Raw genomic sequence first — 27,672 nt, forward strand, 5'->3', positions numbered from 1 at the left:
GATTAACTTAATTAAGTGAATAATTTTCTATTTTTTATTTACTACATTATTGCATTTCTTTTATCACCAAAACCGCCCAGCAAGACAATCTGTGATTGTCTTACCGAACTGGTCACATGGGTTGAAGACAAGGTGCAGGACAATTCAATTGTCTTGTCTTGGCGTGTGTATCAATGGTGTGCAAGACAATTCAACTGAATTGTCTTGCCGAAGGACTTGTGTGGCAGCAAGACAATCCATTTGTCTTGTCTTGCCGAGGGTCACACTTTCTGCAAGACAATCCTGTTGTCTTGTCTTGCCGAATGCTTGAAGGTGTGCAAGACAATCCTCAATTGTCTTGCCTTTTGTAGTGTTTGTCTTTCTGTCAATGAGATTGTCATACCTTCCCTTCTAATTGTCTTTCTGACTTGCTTAAAGCTTGGAAGACAATCTGTGATTGTCTTTCCTTGCCTTGATTTGTCTTGCCCAAGCCTAGATTGTCATAACCTCTTTGTAATTGTCTTGTCTTGTGTTTGTCTTGCATGTACAAAGCTTTGCCTATAAATATGGCTTAGTTTCTTCATTAGAAAGTGTTCATCACTTTGATATTCAAAGCATTTGTAAAGCTTTCAAGTTGTTCGTAATTTGCTTGATCGTTATATCCACAGTTTTCTGTGCTTTGATAACCCGGTTGTTTTTTAATCACTAAATCTAGAATATACCCTGTCGAATTTATTCTACGAACTTTAGTGGACATTAAAACTGAACCATTTTAATTATATAACGACTTCAAACATTGTTATATTAATTAATTATAATCTGATTAACAAATCATATTCAATCAGATTCACTTCCGCGAAAATTTGGTATTGATTGTATTCAACCCCCCCCCCTTCTACAATCATATCTGGACCTAACAATTGGCATCAGAGCGGTTGATATCATTTTCTGTATCAGATCCTATACACACTCTGTAACGTCCAAATATTTTTTTTTCGAATTAATTTTATTCCAAAAATTAATTTTGATTTAAAATATATTTCTTTCAAAAATCCAAATCTCTCCAAACACTATTCACTTCAAATTCAAATATTGTTAAATTCGAATTAATTTTTTTTTTTTAAAAAAATAATTTTGATTTAAAATATTTTTTTTTCAGTAATCCAAATCTCATCCAAACACTATTCATTTTAAATCTTTAAAAATGAGTACGCAAAAGATCAGTAGCATTAAAATCCCACCGTTCAGCAAAGAACACTTTGGCCTATGGAAAAGGCACATGTTCCTATTCCTCCGCACTGCGAACAGAAAATACATCGGGATTTTGGACAAAGGTGTTACTACTCCGATGAATGTCATATTAGCACACGAAGAGGATGGTGTGTTAATACCTCATCAGGTCATTCCGAAAGAACTTTCTGAGTACACAGATGAAGAGAGTGAACAGATGAATTTAGATGATGCTCTTCAACTAATTTTGGTTGAATCTCTAGATCCAGTGATGTACAATGCTGTTGTAAATTGTACGAACGCCAAGCAAATCTGGGATACGTTAGAGATTATCAATGAAGGCTCAGAGGAAGTTAGGGAAAACAAGAAAGAGATACTGATGGCTCAGTATGAACAGTTTGGTTCCCATCCCGGTGAAGGGATTTCAGAAGTATTTATCAGACTTAATAATTTGATAAATAATTTAAATCTGAATGGGAAATTCTACGACAAGAAAGAGGTCAACATGAAGTTTCTCTTAACCCTTCCCGAACATCTGGAACACAGAATCACTGCCATCAGGGAAAGCAGAGATCTGAATGAGATTTCTCTGGAAAGACTCTACGGAGTTTTGAAAACTTATGAACTCGAGCAAGTTCAAAGCAAGCAGAGATATGGCTGGGGTAAAACACTGAATCATTCGAGAGCTCTAGTTGTTGAGTCACCTGTACCGGAAGAAAAGAAGGATGTTGTTGTTCCTTCTAAGACTACTCAGGAATTTGTTGTACCTGAGATGGGTCAGACTGCTTCTTCCAGTGGTGACGAAGAGTTCTATACAATGGAAGAACTTGAACTGTTAGAAGATCAATCTCTATCACTGTTTGCCAAGAAGTTTGGAAACATGAGATTCCGGAAGAACCCTTCCTATAAATACAAACCTACTGTTAGTAAGTTTCAGAAGGGAGGCTATTCATCTTCTACAAGCAAAGGAGGATACAAGACTGGGATGGTGGACAGAAGTAAATTTAAATGTTTCAACTGTGGTGAACCTGGAAACTTTGCAACTGAGTGCAAGCAGCCCAAGGTTCAAGGAAAGAGAAAGGATTCGTATGATGAGCTGAAGCAGAAGTATGATGCCTTAGTAAGAAAGCATCATGGTACTTCTGGAAGTCAAAACTTCAAGAGCAAGTCTTATCTGGCAGAAGGCAAAAGTTGGGATGATACAGATAGTGATGAAGAGGAGCAGCTAGGGAATGTTGCTTTCATGGCTAATACTGGATCATCTTCACCTCCTCCTGCTGGAAGCTTTCAGGTAGATCCTACATGCCCTAAACTGTTTATGCAATTAGGACTTGAAAGAGATGATGCTATTAAAAAGATGAAAGCTGCTAATCTTAAAATTGATACTTTAGTCTTAGAAATTCATGCTTATAAGATGAATGAGATGAAAGTATTAAAACCTAAAATAGAACAGTTGACTATGGATTTAGCATTACAATGTGCTAAAGTCAAAGTTCTAGAGAAAGGTGAGATTGCTTTAAGACTTCAGCTAGACGAAGAGAAAGTGAAATGTAAAGCCTTTAAGGATGCCTCCATGATAGTCAAAGAACTTAATGATAAACAAGAGATCAAGAGAACTGTTGGAATAGATTTTGACTATAACAAATCTGTAGGTAAGGCTAGTAACATTACTCCTTTTAAGAAGAGTGCTGAGGAGAGAGGGATTCCTTTTGTTTTGAAAGATTCCCTTAAACCTTTGTTTAAAACCTCAGAAGCTGAACCTCTTTTAGAGACTCCTGTTGTCATTAGATATGAACTCAAACAGGAAGACCTTAAATTGAAAGAGAGTAATGAGAAGAGAGATGAGATCTTGACATCACTGAAACCAATCAAAGTGAAAGGCAATGTTAGGTTGCCTAAAGCTGGTTTAGGTGTCAACTCTGAGAGAACTAAATTCAACAAGCCCAATAATTTTGTGAATAGTAAGAACAAGAACAATAGATGTCATTATACTGAGAACTTTAAATCTGATTACAAGGTTAGAGTAGAATCTATTGATATTCCTACTACTATGACTGATACTCCTGTTGTTCCTGCTTTTGATGCATGTCATAAATTCTGTAGTGTTGATAATTGTATGACTTGTGCTTTCAATTTGATGTCTGCTTATTTTAAAAATTTGCATGCTAAAAATGAAAACACATCACCTAGACAACACACAAACAACAAGCATGCTAGATCAAAGACTGCTAGTCCTCCTTGTGTTAGGAAGGAGACTTATGTTCCAAAGCCTAAAACCAAGGTTTATAAGGCTGTTGTTAAGGAAGTAAGTTCAGTCAAGTCTGAACCAAGTATCAGTCCAAGAGGCTCTGTTGTTACACCTGATAGAAATCAGTTTTTTAAATTTGCTGGACCCAATCAAGTGTGGGTCCCAAAGAATGCTTAATCAAGTTGTCTTTTGCAGGGTGCCAGTGGAGTTGTTCGTGTTACCTGGGTGCTTGACAGTGGAGCGTCAATGCACATGACTGGCAATAGATCCCTGCTGGAAGACATAAGAGAAGGAGCTGGCCCAACAGTGAGCTTTGCAGATAATAGCAAAGGTCGTACTGTGGGATATGGCAAGTACAAAGTTGGAAGGATCATCATAGAAGATATTGCTATAGTTGAAGGACTTCAACATAATCTCCTGAGTGTCAGTCAGTTTTGTGACAAGGGATATTATGTTCATTTTGAAAAGGAGATATGTATCATTAAACATATCAAGGATAAACGTCCTTCACTATGTGGCATAAGGAAAGGCAATATATTCGTAGCTGATTTGTCTTCAGGACCTGGAAACGAAGTTCACTGTTTCTACGCCAAAGCGTCTGCTGAAGATAGTTGGTTATGGCATAAGAAACTCTCACACCTCAACTTCAAAACCATGAACTCTCTAGTCAAGAGAGATCTAGTGAGAGGTTTGCCTTCCCTGGAATTCTCATCTGATGATCTTTGTGAAGCTTGTCAGAAAGGAAAAGCGAAGAGAGCATCTCACAAAGGCAAGACCATCAATACCATTACAAATTTACTTCACTTACTGCATATGGATTTGTTTGGTCCTGTGAATGTTGCATCAATTGACGGAGGAAGATATGCCTTAGTCATTGTGGATGACTTCTCGAAATTTACCTGGGTTTACTTCCTAGCTTCTAAGGATGAAACCCCGATGACAGTGATTGATCATATAAAGTCAGTTGAACTAGAAAAGGGTGTGCCAGTAAAAGCTGTAAGGTCAGATAATGGCACGGAATTCAAGAATCAAACACTAATCAACTTTTACTCTGAGAAGGGAATTAGAAGGCAGTATTCAGCACCAAGGACTCCTCAGCAGAATGGAGTCGTCGAAAGAAAGAATCGTACACTGATCGAAGCTGCAAGGACTATGATTGCTGAAGCAAAGCTTCCTCTGTACTTTTGGGCAGAAGCTGTGTCTACTGCCTGCTATACCCAGAATAGAACTTTGATCAACAAGGATCATATGAAAACTCCATTTCATTTGTATAAAGACAAGAAACCATATGTCAAACATCTTCATGTTTTTGGAGCCAAGTGTTTTGTTCTCAAGGATGGTGAAGAGAACTTGAACAAGTTTGAGCCAAAGGCATCTGAAGCAATTTTTGTTGGTTATACAATAAGTGCTTATAGAGTTTTTGTAATTGATACTCTGTCAATGAAAGTTAGTGTCAATGTTACATTTGATGACACTAAACTCCCTAGTTTACAATCTGCTGATCCATCTGAATCTCTGAAGTTTGACAACTATCCAGATTCTGATTCAGATGATGATTTACCACCTGAGGTTGCAACAGGAGATGACAACAATGATGGTAATGATCCAGGCAATGGTGGAGGAAATGGTGGGAACACTGGAGATTCCACTAATGCTAGTGGTGGATCATCAAGTCAACCTGGCAACAACTCAGGGGGAGCTGATGGATCAACTAGTCACACTCTTCAGCTTACTGACAATACTGCTGAATCATCAAGGATACAACTTCCAAGGGAAAGGATTTGGAGCAGAGATCATCCCTTTGATTTAATTATTGGTGATCCTGATGCTGGTGTCAAGACTAGAAGTGCTACAACAAATGAATGTCTATTCTCTGGTTTTCTATCACAGTTAGAACCAAAGAAAATAGATGAAGCACTTGCTGATCCTGATTGGGTTCTTGCCATGCAAGAAGAACTCAATCAATTTGAGAGACAAGAAGTCTGGGCCCTTGTTCCAAGACCAAAGGGAAAGTCTATTATTGGAGCTAGATGGGTCTTCCGTAACAAGTTAGATGGTGATGGCATTGTTGTAAGAAACAAAGCCAGACTGGTTGCAAAAGGTTATTCACAAGAAGAAGGAATTGATTACGATGAAACCTATGCTCCAGTTGCTCGTCTTGAAGCCATCAGAATATTTCTTGCATTTGCTGCACACTCCAACTTCAAGGTTTATCAGATGGATGTGAAAAGTGCATTTCTGAATGGAAAGCTAGAAGAAGAAGTATATCTGGAACAGCCTCCTGGCTATGAAAATCCAGAATTTGTTGATTTTGATTACTTCCTATTCAAAGCTGTCTATGGGCTCAAACAGTCACCAAGGACATGGTATGACACTCTCTCTGAGTTTTTAATTGAAAACAATTTTACTAGAGGTGTCATAGACAAAACTCTCTTTTACAAATTGCATCATAAGGATATGATATTTGTACAAATATATGTTGATGATATTATATTTGGTTATACTAACGATAACTTGTGCAAAAGATTTGCTAAGTTAAGGCAGAGTACCTATGAGATGAGTATGATGGGTGAGCTGTCCTACTTCCTTGGTCTTCAAGTAAGCCAAAAGAAAGATGGAATATTCATTTGCCAATCCAAGTATGTCAGAGATCTTCTTCGAAAGTACAATTTAGAAGACTCGTCCCCGGCAAAGACACCCATGGCCACTGCCACAAAGCTTGACCAGGATAAATCTGGTAAGAAAGTTGATATTACAAGCTATCGAGGTATGATTGGCTCTTTACTTTATCTCACTGCAAGTAGACCAGATATCATGTTTGCAACATGTTTGTGTGCTAGGTTCCAAGCTGGTCCTAAGGAATCACATCTTATAGCCGTCAAAAGAATCTTTAGATATCTTAAGGGTACACCTGGTTTAGGTATTTGGTACCCTAAGAATGCTGGTTTTGACTTAACCGGCTATACAGATTCTGATTATGCAGGATGCAGGATTGATAGGAAGAGTACGTCTGGAAGCTGTCAATTTCTAGGACGTCGGTTGGTTTCCTGGTATAGCAAGAAGCAGCACTCCGTGTCTACTTCTACTGCTGAAGCTGAGTATATAGCTGCTGGTAGCTGCTGTGCTCAGATCTTGTGGATCAAGAATCAACTGAATGATTATGGTGTTGTAGTAAACAAAATTCCCATATTTTGTGATAATACAAGTGCCATAGCCATTTCCAACAATCCGGTTCAACATTCAAGAACCAAGCACATTGATATCAGGTATCATTTCATACGAGAACATGTCATGAATGGAACAGTGGTGTTACATTTTGTACCCACGTCTTAGCAAATTGCTGACATCTTCACGAAACCACTTGATGAATCCACTTTCTCTAAGCTGGTTTGTGAGTTAGGGATGTTAAATATGACATAGTTCTCTTGTATATATTTTTCATATGTATTATATGTTTTTTTTTTGTGAATTTTCTGTGTAATTATTTCTATATTATTAGATTTTATATGATATTCTGTATATTATCTGATAATATTCTGAGTAGTTATGCATGCTTGTATATTAGTCTGTAATTTTCTAAGTGCTCATACACTCCCCTGTAATACTCTCTAAGCATTTAGATAATTATTTGTATTTATTTTGTATTTTTCAAAATTAATTAAGCATAAATATTTTAGTTTAAGTTAATTCATTTTATTGAATTAAAGTTAAATTCATAAATATTTATATTTAATTAAAGTTGAAATTTACAAAATATTCGTGTAATATATATATTATTGTTTTATTATAGGTTTTTGATTTTAAATGCAAAATGTTTTATCTTTTAAAATAATCAAAAATCATATTATTATTATTTGTTTTTCAGCAGACAATGGCATTGTCTACAGGTTGGCTCGGCAAGACAATTAAATTGTCTTGCTGAACTGGTTTTTGCCTGTTTTTCAAACAACTCGGCAAGACAATCCCATTGTCTTACCGAGTCTGCCATAAGTCATTTGATGTATCAGTAAGACAATCTAATTGTCTTACTAACACACCGTTTGTCTGCATTACTCGGTCTCGGCAAGACAATTTCGAATTGTCTTACCGAGACCACTCCCCTCTTTGTCTTGCTGTATGTATATATAGATCTCAAGACAATTCGATTGTCTTGCCCGTTGCCTTCATCTTTTTCACCACTGCATACAAGAACATCACACACTCGATCATTCTCGGTTTTCAAGTTTCACCACGAAAACTTGCTGGTTTACATTTTATGAAGCTTTCGCTTGCTGGTTTGGTTCAAATCGCCGGATTTCAGCCGAACCTCTGCCGGATTTTAGTCGGATTCTCGTCGGTTTTTAGTCCGTTTTCAAAGCTTTTCGACTGAGTTTGCGCTGTGACTTGCCTAGGGTTCGAGTATTCTGTGTTGATTGTGTGTTCTTCGAACTGATTTAATCGAATTTGGAGTTAGGGTTTGTGTTGATTTTGGGGGTTTTGATATTAAGGACTCGTTTGGCTTGTGAAATTCTTAGTTGGATTAATTGACTAAGTGCCATTTTACTTAATTAACTTGTAATTCGATATTATTCTAATATTTCGAATTATTAATTAATTAATCAATTTTAATTATTAATTGAACTTTGCGAGATAATTGAGAATTAACATTTTATTTGAAAATTTCTCGCTTAATTCAATTTTTAATTATTAAAAAATGGCCGGAGAATTTGAGATTGCTGAGACCAATTATTGTGCTAATCTGAATTTCGAGGATTGTTCTGATAGATTCAAGAAGTGGATCCGTTTCCTGACTCAACAAAGCCTTGTCAGTACTGCACTAACCGCTGATATTCCCATACAAGTGCAACCACTCTTCGACTTCTACTCTAATGCCGTCAACTCTACAACTCTCGAGAATTATAAGTTGATTGGTGATCTGCCAAATGGACGAAGGGTTGTTATAACTGTCGATGATGTGAACCGGATTCTAGGGTTTCCAAGGAATAACTTTCAAGTGGAACCAACCAGTGCTGAGATTACTCAATTCTTCCAAGACATCCACTACCAGGGACAGATTTTTCTTCCTAGAATGTCTAAAAGCAAATTGAAGGCTGAATGGGATGTCTTCTTCGATACCTTGGCAAAGGTATTTGCTCCAACTACAAGACAGAATTTTCACAATATATCTTCCATGCTACAAATCTTTGGATTCTCTGTAGCTTATAATCGTCGAATTAATTTCGGGAAGATATTACTCAAGGAGATTATCAGAAAAATGGGTTCTGTCTCTCAGAGATCCATTCAGGACAATGACAAGGTTGAGTGTCACTTTCCAAGGTTCTTAATGCTATTCTTAAGTGACAAAATGAATGATGCAGATAGAGCCATGTACGTTGATTCTGCAGTGGTGCCCATTCTAAGAACTTGCACCAAGATTCAATCAAGACATGCTAATCAAAAGAAGCATGAGAGTGTGCCTCTTGTTGTGACTCCCTACATGTTGGAACAGTTTAATGTTCCCTTTCAACCTGTCCAAGTTCCACAGCCTCTACAACAGCAACAATATCAACCTGATCAACAACAACCAGCTCAACCTGAACTTCAAGAAGAACAACCTCAGGAACAATCTCCTCCTCAACACTTCCAACCACTTCAACTTCTACAAGATTACCAATCCTCCAGCCAATCCTCACAATACTCTCCATACAACCCTCCTTACAACTCACCACAACAATCACCTCACCAATCATCATACAACTCTCCTCAACTATCTCCAAACCAATCCACTCCACATTACAACTTCTTCCCAGACCAACAAGCCTCCATCTTCCCCTCTCAGTCTGAACCAACACCGTCAGCTACACATACAAATACCATTCCTCTACCAAAATCTGCCTCTCAGCCTCTGCCTGCTGATTCTGCTATCAATCCAGAGCTACAGGAATTCAGGACAGAAATACAGGTAGCTCAGGTACTTTCTAATCTCAATGATAACTTTAATATTGATATTACAGATTTTGATTGTGACATTGGATTTGATTTCCAGACTCCCAGAAATGAACCTGTAAACACCCAGGTTCATAACCAAGCTGACGTTTTCATTTCAACAACTGATTCTTCGTCAAACACATCAACCGACACTACTCATACACCAGTTGTTCGAAAGGTAGCCCGGAAACGGAGTGGGAGTGCAATTCTGAGAGAACCCGCAGCTCTGTCTCATAAGAAGCAAAGGGTGGCAGAACCGGAGACAACTGCAGCCGCATCCATTTCCTCCCAAAAGGATTTGGACACTGAAATGGTAAATATACAGTCTCTAGATTCATTCTCTCCACAGAATGCATTTATTGAATTTGGCCGTCCGACCGCGGTATCCTGTAATGAGTCAAGCACACAACTAGCACTCACGCTAGTAGAACCTTTGTCTTTTAATTCTTCACTTAGAGAGAGCACAGATGTTCAAAAATTGTCATATGAAAAACTTTCTGATCACTCTTTCTTTTTGGATCAGGCTCTACTTGGCAACCTGCAAGTACATCAGCCTTCACAGGCATCTGAAGGACAATTTGTTCCTTCACAACCTACAGTTCCATTTCAGGGAACTATGGTTGTATATACAGGTACTGGTGACGGTGTGATAAACACGAGTGAAATCAGGCAAACACCGAGCGAAACACATGCACGAGAGGATAGTGATAAATCTTTGAATGTTTGTGAGGTGAGTGCACACACCAACACTGATCTGTTACAGGAACAATTGGCTGCTCTGAAAGCTGAGATTTCAAGGTTGAATGCTGAGAATGCCAGATTCAGAAGTGGAGAGTTGGTGACTCTACAGGAAAAGGTTGTTGATCCTTCATTTTCTTCTCTCAAACAGGAATTAGATGCTCATGTCAAGGGTATTCACTCTAGGATGGACAAGTTTGATAAATCTCAGGAGCTCTGTCTGACAAAGCTTGGCAACTTGGAGCAAACTCTGGCTCAAGTTATTCATCACTTAAAGCTTAATCCGTCAACAACTCAGTCTACTCCAGAGGATCCCTCAACTAAGGGGGAGAAGGATAAGGAAGATAAGGATGACAAAGATAATCACAGCAATGCTGATGCTGTTGATAGGAGTGATAAGGATGATGCTGACAGGAGTGACAAGGGTGGAGAAAGAGCAAGTGGCAAAGAATCTTCTGAAGCTGATAGAAGCTATAAAAGATCCAAAGGCAAAGAACCATTACATCAATCTGAAAATGTCTTCAACACTGACAATTATGATGATTATCCCAAAGACATGGATGATGATGACGTATTCGATGCTACCTATCGTCAGGCTGAAGAAGAAGGTAAATTTGATGAAAGCTATTTGTTTCAGGAAGAACCTGTTGATCTTGAACACGAGGAGAATGTCCGGAAGTTCAAAGTAGAAAATGAAGCCAGGAAGCGTAAGCTTCGTGATTATCAGAAACTTCTGGAAGACAAGTTGATCACAGAGGAACAAATCAAGATTGAAAAGCAGAAAATCTATGATGCTGCGATCAAGCAGAAGAATCTTGAGATTAAAAGAAAAGAAGGAAAAGGCTGGGACATTGCAAGAAGAATATTCAATGGACCACAAAGGGAAACTTTCGATGATAGGAAGTTCTTATCTCTGATCTATGATCTTCGAGAGGTGAACCCCGATGAGGATGTTTTTATGCATGCCTTTGCCTTAGAACTGGAATATGTAACTGTTGTTGTTAGGGGACTGCTAGAAGAGTGGGAGCTGATTGTCTACACACAGAGGAATGGTTCATTCAGACTATCTGTCGAATTTCTCAAATCATTCTCTGTATCTGAGCTCTGGGTACTTCGCAACAAAGTCAAGCGTTGCTCCAACTTGAATGAACTTCTTCGTGACAAACTGTTGGATTGTGCTGTTTTCAACAGTCCTCAGGTTGTTAAAAACCCATACTGTGTTAAGTTCGTTCACCAGGAAATCCTCTGCACTGTCTATCTAAACGAAGAGGCTTTGCCAAAGTACCCTGCCAAACGCCTGGCTCTAGCATCCACCTTACTAAGAACCAAGGGCTTCGCTTCTAAAGCCAAGTCTGATGCTGATGATGTAATCTCATCCTACTGCACTCGAAGAAATATTTCTCAATACTTTCGCCTTTCGGAGGATGAAGGGTGTAACAAAATCTCAGCCATCTGACTTCCGTGAAGACCCTGTGGAACTGGAAGTACTTCACCAGCTAGCTCTGGCTCGTGAAAGAAAGAAGCGTGGAGAATCCACTGCAGCTGAAGAGCCTACTCAGAATGAGCCTTCTACTCCAATTATTCACTATTCAGATGCTGAAGAAGGAGAAGTCACTCGTTCTGAGTGAATAGATTGATTAGGATATTTATTAGATATGTTCGAGGAACATCCTTTTGTAATCTATTTATGATCATGGTTTAATGTTTAATGCAAGCCATAAGCTTTTGCTATTTACATTCCATTGTTTAAATCTTTGTCTTATCTGTTAGTTGAGTTATCCTCTAGGAAATTTGCATATTATGTTAACAAACAAATAGGGGGAGATTGAAAGGCATATGTTCAGCCTATTTGTATTTAAAGAGGTACAACTCAACTCAGATCAGAAAGCTCAGTAAATAGCAAGTCATCGGAATCAGTACGAAGAACGTCAAATGATTTATGGAAATTATATGTCAGATAAGTTCCAGGATGCTGCTGCACACCACTGGAAGAAGTTCATTAATATGTTCAAGCCTCAGTGCACAAATAATCTTTTGTGGCACGTCCAGGAGTTCAGAAGACATAAAGTTTCTATACTTTATTTCATCAGAAGATTCCATTTAATGAAGATGTACGTACAAGACGAAGACTCGACGAACTAACCAAATTCTTATTGTTTATATGACGAAGAATATTTGATTTAACTAGATACAGATGAACCAGACAATACATCTGTGTATCAGTTATTCAAATTAAATATTTGAAGTCAAGCAGAAGTGGTAGTTCGTTCGTTCGACAAATCAAGAAGAAGTTATTAAAGTTTAAAGAAGACAGGAAGCAGTTCTACTGAAGATTGGGTGATTAAATATTTAATAGACTATTATTTCACTTCTCAAATAGTTATATTAATTATGTAATTTATTTATTAAAATAATTCACTCTCGAATTAATTTAATTTATGAATTTACATGATTAACTTAATTAAGTGAATAATTTTCTATTTTTTATTTACTACATTATTGCATTTCTTTTATCACCAAAACCGCCCAGCAAGACAATCTGTGATTGTCTTACCGAACTGGTCACATGGGTTGAAGACAAGGTGCAAGACAATTCAATTGTCTTGTCTTGCCGTGTGTATCAATGGTGTGCAAGACAATTCAACTGAATTGTCTTGCCGAAGGACTTGTGTGGCAGCAAGACAATCCATTTGTCTTGTCTTACCGAGGGTCACACTTTCTGCAAGACAATCCTGTTGTCTTGTCTTGCCGAATGCTTGAAGGTGTGCAAGACAATCCTCAATTGTCTTGCCTTTTGTAGTGTTTGTCTTTCTGTCAATGAGATTGTCATACCTTCCCTTCTAATTGTCTTTCTGACTTGCTTAAAGCTTGGAAGACAATCTGTGATTGTCTTTCCTTGCCTTGATTTGTCTTGCCCAAGCCTAGATTGTCATACCCTCTTTGTAATTGTCTTGTCTTGTGTTTGTCTTGCATGTACAAAGCTTTGCCTATAAATATGGCTTAGTTTCTTCATTAGAAAGTGTTCATCACTTTGATATTCAAAGCATTTGTAAAGCTTTCAAGTTGTTCGTAACTTGTTTGATCGTTATATCCACAGTTTTCTGTGCTTTGATAACCCGGTTGTTTTAATCACTAAATCTAGAATATACCCTGTCGAATTTATTCTACGAACTTTAGTGGACATTAAAACTGAACCATTTTAATTATATAACGACTTCAAACATTGTTATATTAATTAATTATAATCTGATTAACAAATCATATTCAATCAGATTCACTTCCGCGAAAATTTGGTATTGATTGTATTCAACCCCCCCCCTTCTACAATCATATCTGGACCTAACAGTAGTTCAGTCTAGAGGAATAATGGCTACTTGTATTTACTTTTGAATTCTGGAAATTGTAAGATATAATCCAGACTGTACTTAGTATTATTTCCTGTTTAAATTAGTGTGCTTTTTCATTGTGTCAGTTGAGTTATCCTCTTAAAGGATTTGCTTGTCGAACTATAACAAACAAATAGGGGGAGATTGTAAAGCATAATGTAACGTAAATGTAATTACGATAACTCAACACAACAAAAGACAGGAAACAATACGTAAGTATAATACAGGAATCTACAGGTTGGAGATTCGATACGAACAGACAAAGACAATCAAGATATCTGAGACGAGCATCAGTCCACTGGAAGAAGTTCATTTACATGTTCAAGCCTCAGTGAAGAATAAAGCACAATCAGTTTCTGCTATCAAGATTGCCTGAAGATCAAGTATCAAAGACCAGAAGATTCCAGTATATTTAATTTGATTATTTATAATCAAATTTATCGAAGCAACGTCTAACCCGGAATGACTGATCAAGTATATTATCAAGCAAAAGAATTCAAGGAATTATTTCAGTTCGAGTCGTTCGTGAACCAGACCAGTGCACAGGACGTCAGGACATACGAAGTTATTCAGTGGATTCGTTCAACGAATTAATTGATCAAGTCAAACAAGTGTTCCTGAATGAGTTGCCAGAGACTTAAATTAATATGTGCATATATATGTATATATATTTTATGATTAATTTAAGTCACTTGAATTAAATCAATTCAAGTGACAAACAATTAATACATATATATATATATATATATATAAATATGTGTATGTATATGTATATGAAGACAAGGAGCACAAGTTTATCTCAAGAGAATTTGCTCTAAGTCATGGACATGGCAACACAGTGGTCAAAGGCGCCATTTTTGACTTCAGTCAAAGCTTGAAGGTTTTCCGTCAAGAAAATTTTCTAAGTGATAACAATGGAGCTACTGTACAGTGGAGTATCAAAGGCGCAACCTTTGACCAAAGTCAAAGGCGCAACCTTTGACTTGTCAACAGTGGCGCCAACTCAACAACTCACTTGAGTTATTTTCTAAGTAAAGTGCCCACAGGGCAACTGAAGGAGTTCACCTGGAGCGCAAACTTTGACTAAGTCAAAGTTTGCGACTCCAAGCTATTCTTTCAAGGGATCAATCCAACTTAGAATATTTTCTAAGTCATACTCTACTGTGAAGCACAAGTCTAGCGCAACTATTGACCAAGGAACTCTAGCGCAGCTTTTGACTTTCAAAAGTTGCGCAACCTTGTGATACATATATATAGGGTCTTACTCTAGTACAAACTCCTTACTGTACAAACGTACAAACCGGTGATTATGACAATAATATTTAGTGATTAGCAGATTTTAATTTAACAAATATATACATACATCCATCACCACCCCCACCACAATCACCTCCAATCACCACCACCACGCACGACCACCCCACCCACTACAACCACCACCACCCACCACGACTGCCCAGCGCCACTCTCTCTCCCTCTCCACCATCCACCACCAACCACCACTGCCCAACACCTCTCTCTCTCTCTATCTCTCTCACCCACCACCACCAACCACCACCACCACCACTGCCAGCGTCTCTCTCTCTCTGGTTGTTCGCTCACCGATTAGTGCTATACACACACAAACACACACATTCACCACTGCTTTTCTCATCTCCCTCAATCGTGTTTCTAGCACTGCCCTCGCACCGGCGTCGCGGCTGCCGCCGGCCGCGCTGCACCACCACTCGGCTATGCCGCCCCATAAGTGCTCCCCTCCCCTTATCTCTCCATCAGACCCCCTGGTAGATTTAGTGATTATGTTCAATCATTTAGTGATTCTGTTCAAGTCATTTAATGATTGTTTGTACGTTTGTACACTAAGGAGTTTGTATTTGAGCACTTGCCCATATATATATATATATATGTATGTATAGTGTATTGGCGCCACTTCAAGTATATATTTGAGTTAGTTTATTTTGGACAATTCATTTTAACTACAGTTAAAATGAATTCGTCCAGGACGAACCCAAGTCGTCCAGGACGAACTCGTTAACCATGGTTAGATGTTGAGAAGCCTATAAATAGAGCTTGGTGTTTTCATTTGAAAACAACTACACACTTTGTAAAGTGCACACACTATACACATTCTCGAGAGCTAAGTTAGAATATCGATTTTATCGAGAGTTTGTAATAGAGTGATTATAGTCTCTGCAGCCGACACTTGTGTTGGAATTTGTAGCACCCGAGGATTATTTCTAATACAAAGAATATTCCCTGACTTGCTGGAGTTGTTTATTTACGATTGATTTAACATGGACTGAAACAGAATTATTCCGCAATTAAATTAAATCGAAGAAATTGGTATAGACGTATTCAACCCCCCCCCCTTCTACGTCTGATTGGACCTAACACTTTTCCATAAATATGGTCAGTCTTGGAATAGAAGTAAGCCTTTTTTGGTATCAAAATAATTGAAAAGAAGTTTCAAATTCTGATTTGATATTTATTAAGGTAGGTAGTTTTTATTTTTGATATATTGTGAAAGGTAATTTTGAAACTTTCTTCCAATATATTTGAAACTAAAAAAGGTAATTTTTATTTTTATAATGAAAAAGGTAGGTAGATTTGATTGTTGATATTTTGAAAAAAAAATAGTTCTGAAACTTGCTTCCAATATATCTGAAACTAAAAAAGATTGTTTTAATTTTTGATATTTTTCATCTAAAAATTTCAAAAAATTAGAAAAATAGAACGGAGCTATTGAGAGGCGCCACCTACACGCCCCATACTTCTCCGGCCTTATATAACTAGTTGAGAAGCCGCGCGTTGCGACGGCCTATAAAAATTATATTAATGATTCAAAATTAGTATTTGTAAGATAAAATAAATGTGTGGCAGTCTATAAAAATTATATTAATGATTCAAAATTAATATTTGTAAAATAAAATAAATTTATATTATAAACATCTCGATGCAATACCAATATTAATATATAAAATTACAAAATTGGACTATAATTAATGAGTGGAAAATGAAAATAAATTTCTACATATAATTAGCGATTTAAAGCATGACGAATCTTAATTTTAGTTGTGTTTTTTTTTAAAATAATCATGTTTTTCTTTAACATTATCATTAATTTCCAAACACTACTTCTTAGACATATACACCATGCCCTACATGTAAAAAGCATACGACTCTTTAATAGAACTGATTGATGACATCAGTAAGCTTGCAAAAACGTAATTGCGTAAAAGTCAAAAAGATATTGAGATGCAACTCCGAAACCATCCCCAGTTTTAACAGGGATAAACATTATGTCCTAGTTATACGAACATTAATCATGTCGAGACGTATGACTTCCAATCCATGCAGGTGTATATTAGTGACTCCTTCCTCCAAAATTTTTGGATCGGTTATCCGCAAAAACATCAATTTAAATTCAGGAGATAGCAGTCTACTCCCACATCCGAAAAACTCTTACTCTTGTCAATCAATCATCTCTATCGCCATTCAAAACATCTATCATAGTGTAACTCATTATTATATTATATTAGATGGAGAAGATACATAGGCAAAGAAAAATCAATATACTTATATAAAGGAGAAGCGAGGGGGCGTGTAGGTGGCGTCTCTCAAATAGCTCCGTGCCTCCGTTCTATTTTTCTAATTTTCTGGAATTTTTGGATGAAAAATATCAAAAATATGATATTTATCTTGGCATAAATTAATATGATTCTGTTTCAGATTATTTATGGAATATAATAACTTGCAAAATTTTAATCTGATTCGGTTTCACAGATGAAAAATATCAAAAATAAGATATATATCTTGGCATAAATTAATTTGATTCTGTCTCAGATTATTTATGGAATATAATAGCTTGCAAGTTTTTAATTTGATTCTGTTTTAGAATATTTAATTATAGAAAAGAGTAGCACACAAGTCTCTCTGCACCTATAAATACCCATGTAGGTTATAGGGTTTTGGATCATCTAAACACAACATACTCTCTCTCTCTCAATTTTATGCAACGAAATTGTAACCCGTTTTATCCTGGGAAACTGAAAGGCCTTATTGCAAGGTACATGTCTAAGCCTATTTGTACAACCAGTGATAACTCAAATTGTATCTGATAACCTTTCTACTTGTAACTCAACTTGTAACTCAACCTGGATTAGTCTCTGATAAGTTATGTCAGTAGATAGTAGATAGTTTAGCTGGAATCAGATCTAGAAAGTAAAGTGGATACAAGAATCAGAATATCAGAAGAATTCCAAGATATCCGCTACAAGCCACTGGAAGAAGTTCATTTCATATGATCAAGCCTCAGTGTTAAATAAATTGTGTAGCAGTTCAAGGATTTCAGAAGGTACGAAGATTCAAGTATTTATTTCATCAGAGATTCCATATGTGTACTGAAATGAAGTTGAACTAGAAGACAAAGATTCGAAGACCCGACCACGGCTCAAATGTTTGGTTGATGGAGAATATTCAATTTAGTTAGGCACAGATGAACCAGACAGTACATTCGTGTGTCATCTATTTATATTGAATATTTAACATCAAAGGAAGGTGGTCGTTCAAGCGAAAGATGATCAAGATGAAGGCTCAAGACATTTGCTTTCTGGAATATAGAGTTTTTAATTAATTCTTTATTAAATAATTAATCTCTATTAATTTATTTAGTTGTTAAATTAATTCAATTAGAATTAATTTGATAATTAAGTTTATTAATAAGTTAATTGATTTAGAATTAATTTACAAAAAGAAAGCAAAAGAAAGAAGGCTAAAAGGAAGGACAAGGAGACCGCCGCTCAGACCTGCTGCTGAAGAAGTGCTCAATATAATTATTCTTTTAATTAATTCACATCTCAAAATAATTATATAAGTTATGTAATTTATTTATTAAATTAATTCACACTCGAATTAATTTAATTTATGAATTTATATAATTAATATAATTAAGTGGATAATTATTGAATTAATTATATACAAGAAAATACATTTTATATGGTTTTTGAGCACGGTATGACAATCTAATTGATTGTCATACCGCACTATGTCTCCTGCCTTAGTCAGGAGGCGTGACAAACCTTTGGTTTGTCATACCGAATGACTTAGGCATGACAATTGTTCATTGTCATACCGAAGTCACAAGGTATGACAATCCCTTGGTTTGTCATACCGTTTGTCATGCCACTCTACCTTAGCCACCAAGTATCAATTGTCATACCTTCCCACTGATTGTCATACCGTTTGTCATACGGTTGTCATACCTATTCTAAGAGAGCATGACAATGCTTGTAATTGTCATACCTTCCCTTGGTTTGTCATTCTGATTGTCATACCTTCCCTTGGTTTGTCATTCTGATTGTCATACCTTCTCTTAGATTGTCATACCTTCTCACTTGTGCCATGACAATGCTTCTAATTGTCATACCTTTTGTCATAGCACTTGTTTAGATTGTCATAAAGCTTCCTAGGGTTGTCATGCCTAGCTTTGTCATATTAGTTCAATGGTTTGCCTATAAATATGGCTTCACCACTTCATTTGTTCAATGTTCATTGCCTTGTAAACTTTCAAGTTGTTTGTAACTTGCTATTCGTTAAATCCACAGTTTCCTGTGCTTTGATCATTCGGTTGTTTTAATCCCTAAATTAGAATACTTCCTGTCAAATTTATTCTAAAATATTTAGTGGACATTAAAACTGAACCTTAATTAATTTAATAACGACTTTCAAGTTTAAATAACTTTTTACTTGAACCTTGTTTATTTAATTAATTAAAATCTGATTATCCTGTTTTATTTAAATCAGATTTATTCCGCGCGAATTTTGTGACGATTGTATTCAACCCCCCCTTCTACAATCGTATCGGGACCTAACAATTGGCATCAGAGCAGTTGATATAATCTACCTTATCAGATCCTATACTCACTCTGAAAATTTCTAAAAATTCCAAATAATTTTTTATTCGAAATTATTTTATTCCAAAAATTATTTCTGACCGAAAATTATTTTTCCTTCAAAAATCCAATCTTTTCCCAAATAATTTTTTATTCGAAATAATTTTATTCCAAAAATTATTTCTGATCAAAAATTATTTTTATTTCAAATCTTTTCGCAAATAATTTTTTATTCGAAATAATTTTATTCCAAAAATTATTTCTGATCGAAAATTATTTTTCTTCCAAATATTTTTCCAAATAATTTTTAATTCGAAATAATTTTATTCCAAAAATTATTTCTGATCAAAAATTATTTTTCGTTCAAATCTTTTTTCAAATAATTTTTAATTCGAGATAATTTTATTCCAAAAATTATTTTTGATTGGAAATTATTTTTCTTTCAAAATCCAAATCTTTTCCCAAACACTCAAACACTCAATCTTCTACCATGTCTACCGCAAAAATTAGCAGCATTAAAATTCCACCTTTTGACAAGGCTAATTTTGGTCTCTGGACGAGACACATGCTTTTGTTCCTCCGGGCGGCGAATAAAAAATACATAAATATTTTGACGAAGGGTCTTTCGCCCCCAATGAATATTATCCTGGAACATACTGAAGATGGAGTTACTATTCCTCACAGAACCTATCTGAAAACACCTACTGAGTTCTCGGATGAGGATAATGAGCTGATAAATCTGGATGTAACTCTACAGCTCATTCTGATCGAATCATTGGATCCAATAATGTACAATAATGTTGTCAATTGTACAAGTGCTAAGCAGATATGGGACACTCTGCAAATTATCAATGAAGGATCTGAGGAAGTACGGGAAAACAAGAAGGAAATTCTTGTGGCTCAATATGAGCAATTTGGTTCTATTCCCGGAGAAGGAATTTCTGAAGTATTCATCAGATTCAACAATTTGATAAATAATCTGAATCTGAACGGGAAATACTACAACAACAAAGAGGTGAACCTGAAGTTTTTGTTGACGCTCCCTGAGCATCTGGAGCATAGGATAACCGCCATCAGAGAAAGCAGAGATTTGACAGAGATCTCACTAGAACAGCTGTATGGGGTTCTGAAAACCTATGAATTGGAACAGGCTCAAACTAAACAGAGATACGGATGGGGAAAGACACTCAACACGTCTACGTCTGTTATCAATTCTAATGCCCTCGTAGTAGAATCACCTCTTGTGAAAGAAAGGAAGGTTGTTGTACCTTCAAGAAGCTCCCAAGAGTATGTTGTGCCGGAAATGGGACATACTTCAGTAAGTACGGGAGATGATGAATTTTACTCGATGGAAGAGTTAGATCAGCTGGAGGATGAATCTCTTGCTATGTTTGCCAGGAAGTTTGGCAACATGAGATTCAGGAAGAATCCCTCATACAGATTTAAATCTTCTGGTAATAAATTCCAGAAAGGGGGATCTTCGTCCACTTCAAAAGGGGCTTATAAGACTGGGATGGTTGATCGAAGCAAGTTTAAATGTTTCAACTGTGATGAGCCTGGTCACTTTGCATCGGAGTGCAAGAAGCCCAATCAGCTGGCAAAGAAGGAAGAATCTTATGACGAGCTAAAGCAGAAATATGAGGCTCTGCTAAAGAAGCATCAAGGCCAAAGCATCCAAGGGAAGTCCTATGTGGCAAAAGGAAAAAGCTGGGATGACACAGATAGTGAAGAGGAGGAAGAGCGGGGGAATGTTGCTCTAATGGCTTTCATGGAACCTTCTAAACCTCCACATCGCACTGGTGGATTTCCGGTAGATCCTACTTGCCCTAAACTATTTATGCAATTAGGACTTGAACGTGATGACGCTCGTAATAAGCTCAAAGCTCTGACTCTTGAACACAAAGCTTTAAAGCAAGAAGTTCATGAGTTAAAGTTAAAAGAAAAACTTGTTCTCACCCCTAAAATTGAACAACTAACTAGTCAGTTATTGACTCAGACTAATAAAGTCGAAGTGTTAGAATTTAGGGAGAAAAAGTTGAATGAGCAGTTAGCTGAAGAGAAGGTTAGGTGCCTTGCTTATAAGGAGTCGACTAATATTGTTAAGAACCTAGTTGACCAACAAGTGATTAAAAGGAAAGTTGGTATAGGTTTCGATTACAACAAGTCGGTAGGTAAGGCTAGTAATATAACTCCTTTTGTTAAGAGTGCTGAAGACAGGGGTATCCCACATGTTTTAAAGGATGCTCCCAAACCTTTATTCAAAACCCCTGTCGCAGAACCATTACTTGATATGCCCGTGATTATTAAATATGAAATGAATTTAGAGGATATTGAGAATGAGAGGGAGATTTTGGCATCTGTAGAGCCAATGCAAGTTGAGGGCACATTCAGTTCGCCCAAAGCTGGCATAGGTGCCAATGGCTTAAAGAATAATTTCAACAAGCCTAATAAGTTTGTTAAATGCAGGAATGATAACAATACATGCTCTTCTACTAATAACATTAGAACTTCTGAAAATGTTAATGTAGAAACTATTAAACCCCCTGTTGTTCTGAATAACATGCCTACTGTTCATTTAGTTGATATGTGCCATAAACCTTGTGGTGTTGATAATTGCATGTTGTGTGCGTTTAATGTAATGTCTGCTTATTTCAAAAGTATGCATGCTAACAAAGAAAACACAACACCTAGAAAGCACATGAATAGTAAGTTTGCAAAAACCAAGACTGCTGGTCCTTCTCCTATCAAGAAGGATACTTATGTTCCTAAGCCTAAACCTAAAGTGTTCAAGGCTGTTTGTAGGAAAGTAAGTACAGTCAAGGTGGATGCTAATGTTATTCGAACAGGATCTATTGTCAAAGCTGACAAAGGTCAATTCTTTAAGTATGCCGGGCCCAACCAAGTTTGGGTTCCGAAGATGGTTTAATTCGTTTGATATGTGCAGGGAGCCAAACAAGGTTGAAAAGGTTGTATGGATCCTCGATAGTGGATCTTCTAGATATATGACCGGTGATAGAGCCCTGCTATCAAATGTGATTGAGAGAGCTGGCCCAATTGTCACCTTTGGAGATAACAGCAAAGGTCGTACTATGGGATATGGCAATTTACATGCTGGAAATGTTATCATTGAAAAAGTTTCTTTGGTTGAAGGACTCAAGCACAATCTTCTGTGACAAGGGATTCCAAGTAAACTTTGTCAAGGAAAAGTATTTGATATCTCACACTAAAGATGACCGTCTTGCTCTCTGTGGAGTAAGAAAAGCTAACTTATACGTAGCTGATCTCAATTCAGGAACCAATGATGAGGATAATTGTTTCTATTCAAAGGCTTCACCTGAAGATAGTTGGCTATAACATAAGAAGCTGTCTCACCTTAATTTTAAAATTGTGAACTCTTTGGTCAAGAGGGATTTGGTGAGAGGACTGCCTCCTTTGGAATTCACTCTACAAGGACTTTGTGAGGCATGTCAGAAAGGGAAGGCTAATATAGCATCATACAAAGGCACAGACACCAGTAACATTACTGAACCACTGCAACTATTACATATGGATTTATTTGGTCCAGTCAATGTGATGTCTTTATCAAGAAAGAGATATGCCTTGGTGATTGCTGATGACTTCTCTAAGTTCACATGGGTTTTATTCCTACATTCTAAGGATGAAACTCCGCAATTGATAATTGATCTTATCAAGGAGATCGAGTTGGATTCGAATGATAAACTTTGTGTCAGAGAAATAAGGTCAAATAATGGAACTGAGTTTAAGAATGAAACTCTGAAAAGATTTTGCTCTGACAATGGCATAACAAGACAATACTCAGCGCCAAGAATTCCACAACAGGATAGAGTAGTAGAAAGGAAGAATCGTACCTTGATTGAAGCTACAAGAACTATGCTAAGAGAATCAAGGTTGCCCATCTACTTTTGAGCTGAAGCTGTGAATACTGCTTGTTATACCCAGAATCGAACTCTGATCAACAAGGAACACATGAAAACTCCTTATGAGCGTATGAACGAAAAGAAACCAACGGTCAAGTACTTTCATGTATTTGAGCTAAATGCTTTGTGCTTAAGGTTGGAGATGAACATCGTGGCAATTTTAAACCCAAAGCACTTCAAGCATTTTTATGTTGGTTATTCTCTTCGAGCATATAAGGTGTTTATCATTGATCAATTACAAGTCAAGGAAAGTGTCAATGTTACTTTTGACGACACTAGACTCCCAAGTATCCAAATTGAAGATCCATCTGAGTCAGTAAATTTTGATGATTATCTGAACTCAGACTCGGATGATGATGATGAATAACCTGATGCTGCAACAGGTAATGAGACTAACAATGGTGATTATGATCCAGATAATGGTGGAGGAGACAATGGAAACAATGAAGCCTCTACTAGTACCAGTGGTGGATCATCTAGTCAACCTGGCAGCAACTCAGGGGGAGATGGTGGATCAACTGGTCAAACACAGCATCACAATGATAATTCTGGCATATCATCAAGATCAAATCTTCCAAGGGAGAGGATCTTGAGTAGAGATCATCTCTTTGATCTAATCTTTGGTGATCCAGATGTTGGTGTTCGGACTAAGAGTGCAACTCATGATGAATGTCTATATTCGGGTATTCTATCTCAAGAAGAACCGAAGAAAATTGAAGATGCATTAGCCGATCCGAATTGGGTTCTTTCCATGCAAGAAGAACTTAATCAATTCGAGAGACAAGATGTCTGGGCCCTGGTTCCAAGACTTCAAAATAAATCTGTTATTGGAACTTGACGGGTCTACCGTAATAAGCTTGATGGTGATGGCATTGTTGTACGAAACAAAGCCATACTGGTTGCTAAAGGTTACTCCCGGGAAGAGGGAATTGATTATGATGAAACCTACGCTCCAGTTGCACGTCTTGAAGCCATCAGAATATTTCTTGCATTTGCTGCACACTCCAACTTTAAGGTTTATCAGATGGATGTGAAAAGTGCATTTCTGAATGGAAAGCTAGAAGAAGAAGTATATCTGGAACAGCCCCCTGGCTTTGAAAATCCAGAGTTTGCTGATTTTGTGTACTTTTTATTCAAAGCTGTCTATGGGCTCAAGCAGTCACCAAGGACATGGTATGACACTCTCTCTGAGTTTTTAATTGAAAACAAATTTACTAGAGGTGTCATAGACAAAACTCTCTTTTACAAATTGCATGATAATGATATGATATTTGTTCAAATATTTGTTGATGATATTATATTTGGTTCTACTAACGATAACTTGTGCAAGAGATTCGCTAAGTTAATGCAGAGTAACTATGAGATGAGTATGATGGGTGAACTGTCATTCTTTCTTGGTCTTCAAGAAAGTCATAAAGATGATGGATCTTCGTTTGCCAATAAAAATATGTCAGAGATCTTCTGAAAAAATAATATCTAGAAGACTCTTCACCGGCAAAGACACCCATGACCACTGCCACTAAGCTTGAACAGGACATATCTGGTAAGAAGGTTGATATTTCAAGCAATAGAGGTATGATTGGCTCATTACTCTATCTCACTTCTAGTAGACCTGATATAATGTTTGCAACATGTTTATGTGCAAGGTTCCAGAGTGATGCTAAAGAGTCACATCTTATAACTGTTAAAAGAGTTTTAGATATCTTAAGGGCATACCAAATTTAGGTATCTGGTACCTTAAGAACACTGGTTTTGACCTAACAGGCTATACAGATTCTGATTATGCAGGATGCAGGATTGATAGGAAAAGCACTTCTGGAAGCTGTCAGTTTCTAGGACGATGGTTGGTTTCCTAGTACAACAAGATCAACACTTAGTATCTACCTCGACAGCGAAAGCAGAATATATGGTGGCAGGTAGATGTTGTTCTTAGATCTTGTGGATTAGGAATCAGCTTAATGACTATGGACTTGTATTAAACAAAATTCCTATATTTTGTGTTAATACAAGTGCGATAGCCATTTCCAACAATCCTGTACAACATTCTAGAACCAAGCACATCCACATCAGGTATCATTTTATTAGAGAACATGTCATGAATGGAATTGTGGTGCTACTTTTTGTACCATCGGCTAATCAGATTGCTGACATCTTCACTAAACCACTTGATGAATCCACTTTCTCAAGATTGGTTTGTGGACTTGGAATGTTAAACATGACATGAGCTCTTGTAAATAGTTTTATTTTTATTTTTATGTTTATTTCTATTTTAATTTTGTTGCATGCTTGTAAAGTATTTCTTATTGGTATCTATGTCGTGAATACTAATATTGTGAATATTTTTGTCGTTGGTAAATATTCAAGTAATTGACGGTTGCAATAACTTTGTCGTCCATATCAGGGATAGACACTGGAATTGCTGGTTCTTTATTGAACCAAGTGCCTTCATAGGCATCCGAGGGAAACTTGGACACGTTGCCATCTAAAACGTCCTTGTCTACCCTCCCGGAAGGAACATTTCCGGATCCCCAACGGGATCTTTCACCCTTGTCGGTGAAAGGCAATCTACTATGGTAGAGGATTCTTCTAAGGATCAAGTGCCTTAACAGGTATCTGAGGGAAACATAGGTTTCATGCCATTTAAAGGCCTATTGTCTACCCTCCCAGAATCAAACTCTGGATCCTTTAAGGATTTACTACTCTCTGAAAGTAGTAGGCAACTTGTGGACTATGACTTGGATTTATCCGACGAGTCTACGAGGACTGGGAATTACGAACTCCCATTGCACCACCAATGACCTTCCATGAGGAGGCTAAGGTGATCTTAATTGCAGGTACATCACACCATCTATGGAAGCTCAGGATTTGTGTGGAGTGAAACACTTACAGAACTTGTGAGTGAAACCTTTACCCATAAACTGAGAGATATTTTGAGTGTCGAGTGATACACCTGCAGAATGTTTTAGTGAGACACCCACTGTTTACCAAATTTAAACCTTATTGTTCAGAATTGGTATCTATAATGTTGTATCTAAGTGGATGCTTACTATGGTTACTTTTCTACTGGATGCACCTTCTACGAAGCCCTGTCTTCTTTATAATGGATTCTGTCATTCAATGTCTTATCTAATCAGTTGGTATCATTATTGATAACAATTGAGGATTCCTCAACTAAGGGGGAGAAATATTGACAGAACTCTGAGGAACTCTGAGGAGGAGAATATTCTATGATCCATGATCTTAAGGGGAGAATGTTTTATGCCTGCCTCACTTAGGTGGAGAATATTCATGTTCTAATCTATCATCTAAGGAGGAACCTATGAGGGAGAAGATTAAGGGAGAATTACATGTTAGATCTTGGAAGGTGATTGAAAGGCCTTGGAGAGATTGAAAGGTCTTAAGTGATTGAAAGGCATTTCAGAAGAAGTAGCTGTCTGAAGAAAAATGGAGACTGGTACAATGTTATATGTATTACCAGAAACCATCTACTACGTACATTTTAATGTTTTATGTTTCTCTTATCAATTGGGATTGTTTCCTAATAAGTTGAGTTGGTATTAATGTTTATTGAGTCATAGAAAGTTGTTAGTTGTTGTTAGTTGAGTTATCCTCATCTGAATTTGTGTGTTAGTGTTTAACAAACAAATAGGGGGAGATTGAAAGGCCTTATTGCAAGGTACATGTCTAAGCCTATTTGTACAACCAGTGATAACTCAAATTGTATCTGATAACCTTTCTACTTGTAACTCAACTTGTAACTCAACCTGGATTAGTCTCTGATAAGTTATGTCAGTAGATAGTAGATAGTTTAGCTGGAATCAGATCTAGAAAGTAAAGTGGATACAAGAATCAGAATATCAGAAGAATTCCAAGATATCCGCTACAAGCCACTGGAAGAAGTTCATTTCATATGATCAAGCCTCAGTGTTAAATAAATTGTGTAGCAGTTCAAGGATTTCAGAAGGTACGAAGATTCAAGTATTTATTTCATCAGAGATTCCATATGTGTACTGAAATGAAGTTGAACTAGAAGACAAAGATTCGAAGACCCGACCACGGCTCAAATGTTTGGTTGATGGAGAATATTCAATTTAGTTAGGCACAGATGAACCAGACAGTACATTCGTGTGTCATCTATTTATATTGAATATTTAACATCAAAGGAAGGTGGTCGTTCAAGCGAAAGATGATCAAGATGAAGGCTCAAGACATTTGCTTTCTGGAATATAGAGTTTTTAATTAATTCTTTATTAAATAATTAATCTCTATTAATTTATTTAGTTGTTAAATTAATT

At 36.8% G+C, this 27,672-nt stretch overlaps 1 protein-coding gene across 1 annotated transcript; it reads left to right on the forward strand.

The window, feature by feature from the left end:
• The first annotated feature begins 20,073 nt into the window (after positions 1-20,073).
• On the forward strand, positions 20,074-24,215 carry LOC135151478 (uncharacterized). Its single transcript, XM_064089938.1, has 6 exons — positions 20,074-21,580; positions 22,115-22,322; positions 22,384-22,582; positions 22,845-23,285; positions 23,400-23,664; positions 23,761-24,215. The coding sequence occupies exons 1-6, from the start codon at positions 20,074-20,076 to the stop codon at positions 24,213-24,215; spliced, it is 3,075 nt and encodes a 1,024-aa protein (XP_063946008.1).
• Positions 24,216-27,672: the final 3,457 nt, after the last annotated feature.

Source organism: Daucus carota, chromosome 3, assembly GCF_001625215.2.
Source record: "Daucus carota subsp. sativus chromosome 3, DH1 v3.0, whole genome shotgun sequence".
In the NCBI taxonomy this organism is placed as follows: domain Eukaryota; kingdom Viridiplantae; phylum Streptophyta; class Magnoliopsida; order Apiales; family Apiaceae; genus Daucus; species Daucus carota.